General features: G+C 55.0%; 1 protein-coding gene across 3 annotated transcripts in view; it reads right to left on the bottom strand.

Annotated features, from left to right (window-relative positions):
* HAUS7 (HAUS augmin like complex subunit 7) overlaps positions 1–8,823 on the bottom strand; it is a 24,312-nt gene that overhangs the window by 6,803 nt on the left and 8,686 nt on the right. For all 3 annotated transcript variants that reach the window (XM_026451411.1, XM_026451413.2, XM_026451412.2), the window contains exons 3-8: positions 8,515–8,582; positions 6,188–6,249; positions 1,681–1,772; positions 1,040–1,198; positions 812–911; positions 89–313 (exon numbers count right to left, since the gene is read on the bottom strand). In XM_026451411.1, the coding sequence (XP_026307196.1) occupies positions 89–313; positions 812–911; positions 1,040–1,198; positions 1,681–1,772; positions 6,188–6,249; positions 8,515–8,582 (706 nt within the window). The remainder of the gene's footprint in view (positions 1–88; positions 314–811; positions 912–1,039; positions 1,199–1,680; positions 1,773–6,187; positions 6,250–8,514; positions 8,583–8,823) is intronic.

Genomic DNA, 8,823 nt, shown 5'->3' with positions numbered 1-8,823 from the left:
CGCCGAGCAGGGGGGGGGGAGGGGGGGGGGGGGTGGTATCTAGGGGAGAATGTGGGCCAGTTAGAGGGGAGGGGAAGGGGACCCTTACTTGGCTGTAGGAAGTCAGATTCTGGTGCGTGGCCTGGATGATGGGGCCGCACGGGTGAAGGTCAGGGCCTGGGCGCTGGCAGCACTCGCCCAGCTCGTTGTCATAGACTTGGAGGAAAGCCAAGATTAGCTGGTGGAAGTCGGAGGTGACCAGACGCAGCTTCTGGTCTAGGGTGCTGACGTCGGCTGCGCCCGCAGCGGCCCCTTGCTCGTGTTGTGCAAAGTACTGCAAAGCCAGAGGCAGAGTCCCTCGAGGCTGCCCTGCCTGCCAGCCAGGCTGCCATCAGCCCTCACCTCAGACACTGCACAATCAGGGCGAGGAAGAAAGCTTCCAGAAACAGGGAGACAGGGAAACTGTACCGAGCAACTCAAGCCAGGGCAAGACCTTCTGGCTCCCAGCCTCAGCCCTGTCACTCACTCTCCCCTGGGCCCCGGTCTCCTCCACAATCAAACAGAGGCCAGGTCAAGGGCTGCCAGGAGGACCACGTGCGGCAAGGCACATGGCAATGTGCTCAGGCGTGGGCACCGCCCAATACTTGAGGCTGATCCCTCTCCCTAGCCACAGCACCCATCTCTCACCTCCCCACGGAATGAGCACCACAGTATTCTAGAACATGTCAGGCCCAGTGCACAAGCAACCTCACTTAAGCCTCACGTGCTGAAGGAGGTCACAAAGCAGGGCCTTGCCTCCAAGCTCCCCTCTCCCAGGAGCTAGCACCCTTACCTCCGTTCTAAGCGCATGCAACTTGGCAGCGCTCTCCTGCAGCTGCCTGGCCAGCTCCGCCAGCTTCTCCTCCTCCTCAGACTTGGCAGAGGCACTGGCCCTGCAGGGAGAGAAAGGGGACACCTGCAACTCACCGCTGCCAGGGTTGCCTGCAGTAACAGAACCAAGCGGCCTGGGGCTGGGATAGCAGGCCAGGGTGCTGCTGCCAAGGCCTCCAGGAGCACATACCACTGCCAGTCATCACTCTGCTTGTTGAGGAGGGACTGCATGTCCAGGGGCCATGGGTCGCACTCTGGATTCAGGAGCATCTGCAGGTGGGGACTGGAGAAGAGCTCCCCTAGCAAGGCCTCGTTCTTCTCCCTGGTGTCCTCGAAGTGCTCCATCAGGCTGCAAAGGCAGCCCCCAGGGCCACACTGTCACAGGCCAGAGCACTGGCCCAGCAGGCCCTCAGCCCCACAGGGAAGGCCCCAGAGGCACATCGGGGCTAGGCACAGAGGCCAGGACCAGCCCCACTGCGCGGAATCCTGCCCGATCTGTCTGCCCTGGCTCCTCCATTTTTGTCCGCCTACCCACCCACCCATGGGGCACCCTAGGTGCTCACCCTCCTCTGTGCCTGGCCCGTCTGCTCTGAGTCCCACAACCCACCTTCACACTCACCCCCAGGGCCTTGGGCAGCAGCCAGCACCCTTGGGACACAGACGCCCCTTGCCTGTACGCTGCCTGGCCCGACTGGCCAGCCAGATTCCCAAGGAGGGTGTCCCACCTCAGCCAGCATCAGAGGGGGAGTGACACCCCGGCCCTAAAAGCTCTAGAACTAGGACCAAGAGAAGCCCGTGAATACTGCCCACCTGGGCCATCCACACCTTTACCTCGAGCAACTGGAGCACCCAACGGTCAGGTTCCGGATGGCATCAAGCAACTGGTCCATGAAGTGCAGCTGCTTCTGGGCGCAGGCACAGCCCTGGGCAAGGAAGGCCACAGGCATTCAGTGGCTCCACCTAAGCCAGGCCAAGACCAGCTGTCGCCAGTGCCCCTGCCCCCACATGCCACCCCTGCCAGGAGCCAGTGGAAAGGAGGGGTCTGGCCCATCAATGACTCTGTGCCTGCCCGGCAATGTCTTGGACTAGCAAGTGCTCCCTGCCTTGGGCTGTAATGATGCTGGGACCACATGCCGGAATGGGCCAAGCACTGCAGAAACCTATGAGAGCGTGTGTCTGTCGTGCAGCTGACAGCATGGCTTGCTGGGTGGGCGGGCAGCACACAGCAGGGTCTGCTGTGACAGAACACAGCCCACAGGGACACCTCCAGGACAAGGCCTGTTCTCCTCCAAGGATTGCCGTCCCCGCTGGGAACAGATGAAGCTGACAGGATGGGGCTGAGCGGTGGCCTGCTTTCCAGCGGCTGGCTGAGCCAGTCCGTTCTGGTGCCTTCCTCAGAACAGTGTATGGCAGGCGGCAATGATAAGGTAAAATTGGCAACACTGTTAATAGCATAGAGACTGGGCATCACCATGACATCCAACTGAGGAAGATTCAGGAGCACAGGTGCGAGAAGCTCAGGGCACCCAGGACAGGGGTGACGGCACTGGGAGGGCTCACTGCCTGCATGGTGGTGCTGGCCACAATCATGTGCTCCAAGGTGATCTGGGGGCAGCGGGCTGCCACGTCCCCACAGCACTGACCTGGCCTATCTAGATGCTACACAGCAATGGAATCATACACTACCAAGCATGAGGCTGGCGAGGATCACGTGTGTCCTAGCGCAGATCAACAGTTGCTTTCCTTTTTATTGCTAGTTAGTTTATATGTTCACTAGTAGATGGACATTTGGGCTCTTTCCACTTTCGGGCCATTAAGAATAACACTTCTATGTTATTCTTCATGGTGTCCTTTGGTGGACCAAAGTGCTTCATTTTAATTAAGTCCAATTGATCTGCTTTTTCTTTTGTCGCTTATGTTTTTAGTGTCAAATTGATGACTTCATAAAACATCATTATGAACACCTGGATTTGGGCGTATGTGGAGTGTGCCTGTCTACTGCAACCCCTATGCTTAGGAGGCTCCCACTGGCCCCTCTCTGACTATTGCTAGTTGGCTCCTGAGTTCCTCGGACATGACCCAAGTCTTGGGTGACTGCTGCTCTCTGTGTTTCCGCCTGTGTTACAGCCGGGATGTCATTGTTCTAGGCATTTTCAGGGCATAAGATAAGGAAATACATATATGTTCCTTAAGGTAAGAATATATTAAGAGGATGGGCACAGTGGCTCACGCCTGTCATCCCAGCACTTTGGAAGGCTAAAGCGGGAGGATCGCCTGAGCCCAGGAGTTCGAGACCAGCTTGGGCAACATGGCAAGACCCTGTCTCTACAAAAATTTTAAAAATTAGCTGAGTGTGGTGGTGTATGCCTGTGACCCCAGCTACTCAGAGGGCTGAGGTGGGAGGATCGCTTGAAGCCCGGGGGCTCATGCTGATATTCCCAATTAAAACTCAGGACTACAAGGGTTGACCCTACCTAATGATCTTAAATCTGTATCTCCTTTCTCCCTCCTTCAACTCCCAGGTCTCAATAATGCCAACGGAATTCTCCAACTCCTTTGTTTATCCATAACAAGGAATGCAATCCTGCTACGTGCTGCTGCAACATGGACAAACCTTGAAAACCTTGTGCTCAGTGAGGAAGCCAGGCACCAAAGGCCACATATTCCAGCACTGCACTCCAAGGACATACAGACAGATGGTAACTCAGTGGCTGCCACGGCCTGTGGGGAACGGAGAGTGGCTACTCAGTGGTTCAGGGTCTTTTGGGGGTGATGAAAATGTGGAACTGGATACAGGTGGTGGTCATACAACATTGTGAATGTACTAAAGACCACTAAATTGTATGCTATAACACAGTTTAAAAATTGAGGACGAAGTTTCAGTTTGGGAAGATGAACAAGTTCTGCGGCTGGATGATGGTGATGGCTGCACAGCACTGTGAATGTGCTTATGCTCCTGGACCACACACTTAAAAATGGTGAACGTGGTACAATTGAGGTGATGTGTATTTTACCATAATTTTTTAAATTAAAAAAAAAGAGAGAGAGAAGTGCGCTCCCACAGGGCCTGTTAGGAAATTGTTTTCATGGCTGACATGCTAGATTTTATGTAAAGTGCATTTTGCCACAATGCCAATGTGGAAATATAAAGCAAGCGCAGTCCTCCCGCGGCTGGGCAGAAAGCACGGGGCAGGTGCTGGCACGCTCTGAGAAGCGAATGGCAGCAGGTGGGTCAGGGAGGAACACCAGGATTCTGAGTTCTCCTGCAGACTGGCAGGGGGCTGGCCGTGCCACCACCGTCACGGATGTGGGTGGTTTACGTCTGGAGAACAGAAAAAGGGAGCCCCAGGGAACTAGAATGTATTGAAGAGACAATGGAGAGGAAACAGCTCAAGAAAGTGACCCCACAAATCTATAATGCCTGGGCTCAGGCCCACCTGTGCATGAGTGGCTCTGCTCTTGATGAGCCCAGCAAAGACTCCCAGGTTGACCACTGGGTGGCGCACACACAGGGGGGACCCGAAGAGCCATGCAAAGGCTGCAGAAACAGAGCTGATGCTGGAAGGAACCGCAGGCAACAGGCGGGAGGCAGCTGAACTTGCCGCTTAAACCTAAGCAGGTCAAGTGCCTGCTAAAGCACAAATATTTATACAAATATAAATTGTGTGGAAAATACATTCTCCCAGAGCCAAAGTAATAGGTAAAATGTCCAGAGAACTACTTGGCACGTGAAGAACCACGGACTCTCAACCACAGGAGAGAAGACTCACTGGATATGGACTTTGGGTGACAATGTGTCCATGCTGGTTCATGGACTGTGACAAAGGAGCCACCGTGTGCGGGGTGTCCATGGCGGGAGAGGCTGTGTATGTGTGGGGCAGGGGGCCTGTGGGGACTCTCTGTGCTTTCTGCTTACTTTTGCTGTGAATCTAAAACTATCCTAAAATATTAAGTCTATTAATTTAAAAAACAAAAAAAAGTTCACTGGACAAGTGACCCAATTAATAAGTGGGCAAAGGACATGACTATGGAAATATTTCCAAAGCGTATACAGAAATGGCCAACAAGCTCACAAAAAGACACTCCAAATCATCGGTCATGGGGAAATGCAAATCAAAACCATAATGAGATACCACCCCACACCGAGCAGGGTGGCTAGAATCAACAAGACGGATGCCAGCGAGTGCCCGTGAGGATGAGGAGAAACTGGAGCTCTCCCGCACTGCTGCTGGAAAAGGAAGATGGTGCCGCCACAGTGGAAAACAGTTTGGGGGCTCCTCAAAAAGTTAAGCACAGAGTGATCCTGTGACCCAGCAAATCCACTCCTAGCTATATACCCAAGAGGACTGAAAACACGTGTTCAACCACTCAATGTGCATCTCACATGCATTCATTGACATCTTATGCAGTGTGCCACTGCATAAGTGACCACCTCGGGCACGTGTTCTCAGAACCTCCTGGGGCTATGTCATAGGCCATTGGTCACATAAATAAATCTCTTCAGATATAAAAAAAAAAAAGAAAACCTGTTCAGTCAAAAAACATATGCAAGAATGTTCATAGTAGCGTTACTCATAATCATCGAGTGAAAACAATTATTTCAAAATTTAGAAACGATAATGTGGGTGCTGGGGTTTCTTTGACCTACCGCGGGGTAGACGAGGGACCTCGGGAGAAACTCTCAGGCCACAAGGGCTTGGGAGCCAGGCGCCAGAATGAATGAAGAATGAAGTCATTAACCAAGGACAGGACACTCTCCATCCCACTGGTCATCAGAAGCCAGAGATCGGCCGGGCGCGGTGGCTCAAGCCTGTAATCCCAGCACTTTGGGAGGCCGAGACGGGCGGATCACGAGGTCAGGAGATCGAGACCATCCTGGCTAACACGGTGAAACCCCGTCTCTACTAAAAAATACAAAAACTAGCCGGGCGAGGTGGCGGCGCCTGTAGTCCCAGCTACTGGGGAGGCTGAGGCAGGAGAATGGCGTAAACCCGGGAGGCGGAGCTTGCAGTGAGCTGAGATCCGGCCACTGCACTCCAGCCGGGCAACAGAGCAAGACTCCGTCTCAAAAAAAAAAAAAAAAAAAAGAAGCCAGAGATCTGCCCTCTCCCCTGTGCCCCAGGGACAACCAGGGTCTACCCAAGAGAATTCCAGCAGTTCTGGCCCCAGGGATGCCTAGAGAAGCAGCCTGCCCGGGCACTCAGCCAGCCCCAGGGCCTGAGGAACCTCAAAGACACTAGGGGAGGAAAATCCTCCCACGTCAGCCGGCACCACAAGGTTCCCCGCCCAGGGCAGAAAGTGTGCGTGTCGTCTGCAGAGCAGACAGGGGCCCCCTTACCTTGAGGAGTTCCTGGTCATCTGGCGCACACAGCATCAGCTCATGGCCCAGCTTCGTCATTTCTGTTGAAACACAAAGAGCCCATCACAGCAGGCACCTGCCCAGACAGCAGCGAACAGCAGACACCCGGGAAGCCCAGTACCTACAGGCCAGACTCAGTACAGGAGACCAGTGTGGGCCAGGAGGCAGGTGGAAGGCACCCAGGTGCCAGCGCTGCCTCTTGCTGAGTGGCCCCACCCCTCTCTGGGCATCAGCTTCCTTGTCTGAAAATCAGGAGTTGTACCCAATGCTCTCCCAGGTATGGGGTCACTCACTCTGGCTTTGAGCAGAAGCCAGCAGCTGCCTGAGGAGTGGACCGGGGTCAGGGAACCTCTACAGCGCACTGTGTGCCAGCTTCTCCAAGACCCCACAAGGCCAAAGCAAGTGGAATCACTGCTCCCGTCTGGCCGTGTCCTAAAGGACCTTCGTGCCATCATCTGCTATCACCCTGCCGGCAGCCCTGGGGGTGGCAGGCCTTGTTGCATTTCATGCATGGGGAATCTGGTGCCGTGCACACTGCAGATCGTCCAGCCACATCTGCCAGGATGCCCAGGGCATTTTCTGAGTAACTTGGAGCCATAAAGCCTGGGGCTGATGCCAGACCTGTCCCTCCCCCTAGCCCTGGAGGGTCTGTTGCAGGAAGTAAGCAGAGTGTCTGTGGGGAAGCACTCAGTAACCCCAGGACCACCACACAAATGCCAACTGCATGCCTAGGCAAGCCTGTTCCACCACCACCCTTAACCCCACATCCTCAAGTCCTCCCTGACCCCTCTTTTCCTCTCAGCGAGTCCAGCCAACCCTACAAATCCAGGATCTGGCCAGCGCTGCCTCCTGCATTCCCCTCCAAACTTTCACCTGGACCACTTGCTGCAAGAGCCCCGCGCCGTTCTCCCTGCCTCTTCCCCGGGCACCCTACTCCCAGCACAGTGGGCCAGGGGTCTCGTTACAGCCAACAGCAGAACTCGGTCTTCCTTGGCCCGTCCCCTCCCGACCTCACTCCTTGCCCTCCCCTGCACTCCAGCCACACCAGCCTCCTTGTTGTGCCTCCAAGCTGCCAGGCACAGCCCACCTGGGGCCCTGTGCACATGCTCTTCCTCTCCGCATATGCCGCGCTGGCTTCCACCCCTCCTGCCGTCTTATGTCGACAGCACCACCCTTCCCCCAAGCCCTGCAGGATCCCTCAGCCCTCAGCTGGCTGCTTCCAGTGCTTCCCACTGGCAGGTGCATGGACAATTCTCCTACCCTCTCGCACCTGTCTCTCCCTGCTACCATGCAAGCGCCACGAGGGCAGCGGAACTCACTGCTGTACCCCAGGACCAGAACAGTACCTCGCATGCGGTGGCTGCTCCTTAACCATTTGTCGGATGAATTCCTGAACTATCCTCACACCCTACTGGTCCTGGTCTCTCCCACCTGCACTCTGACAAGTCTGACGTTCAGTATATTCCCACGAGGTAGGCAAGACTGGGTTTCATCCCCACTTGACAGGAGAGAAAAGAGGCTGGGAGTGGCGGTGTCAGGGCTAAGGCCGGGCTAGGTCGCACATGTGTGGGTGTGGGTCAGAGAATCTGGACTGTACCAGACATGGCAGCTCCGGGGAGAAGGGCAGTGCCTCTGTGTGGCCCAGGTCTGCCCACCGGCTGCTCTAAAACAATCCCTCATTCTCCTGGCCCACCTCAGCACAGGGAGAACTGGCCCCAGATAACTCATGTGGCAATGCCAGCTGGGGCAGGAATCACGACTCCAGGGTCCAGCTTATCTACCCTGGAGTGGCCAGAATAGACATAGGCCCATGAAAAATTTGACCTTTGACATTCCACCAACTTCTAGAGAGATCACCATGAAGGTGAAAAGTTAGCCACCAACTTGGGGACTACAATTTTGCTCGCCTTTATCTACTGTTCATTACCAGGTTAAGTACAGTTTCTACCAAGAAATGATGGAAAGGAGGTTACAAGGCAAGTCCCGCTGGAGAGCAACAGGCGCCCCTAGAAACGCCACGTGTAGACAGCGTGTCACACACCACTGACACAGGAAGACGGAACCACTGCTGGCATCGGCAACAATCTCTGTCTCTGGCCACCAGCGCTGCAGGGACTGATGTGCTCTAGGTCCCTGCGAGAGTTCTCCCACCTGCCATGCCTAGGAAAGGGTGGGGTTCAAGAAGGCTCTAGCAACATCCACACCACGTGCACCACCTAAAAGAAAACGTCGGTCCAATGGAACATGCACTACAACTCAATAAGGAGGCTGTGAACAAGCTCAGAATAGACCAAGATTCCACCTACCTTGGATCTTCACCTCTGTTGGGACCCCTTTCAGTGAGCTGAACCTGTCCTGCAGTGAGGGCCAGACCCTGCAGGGAAATAGCAGAGCTGGTCAGGCCGGAGACAGCCAGAAAATCCCCCTGGGCCTTCTGCACGCGCTGGAAAAAGTGAATTCCTGTGTATGTGCTCAATGCCACGGAACGGCTCACTTTAAAATGGTTACTTTTGGCCGGGCACGGTGGCTCAAGCCTGTAATCCCAGCACTTTGGGAGGCCGAGACGGGTGGATCACGAGGTCAGGAGATCGAGACCATCCTGGCTAACACGGTGA

Source organism: Piliocolobus tephrosceles, chromosome 12 (genome assembly GCF_002776525.5).
Source record: "Piliocolobus tephrosceles isolate RC106 chromosome 12, ASM277652v3, whole genome shotgun sequence".
In the NCBI taxonomy this organism is placed as follows: Eukaryota; Metazoa; Chordata; class Mammalia; order Primates; family Cercopithecidae; genus Piliocolobus; species Piliocolobus tephrosceles.
Note: the sequence above shows the minus strand (reverse complement) of the source record. Positions and strands in the feature narration are given on the sequence as shown.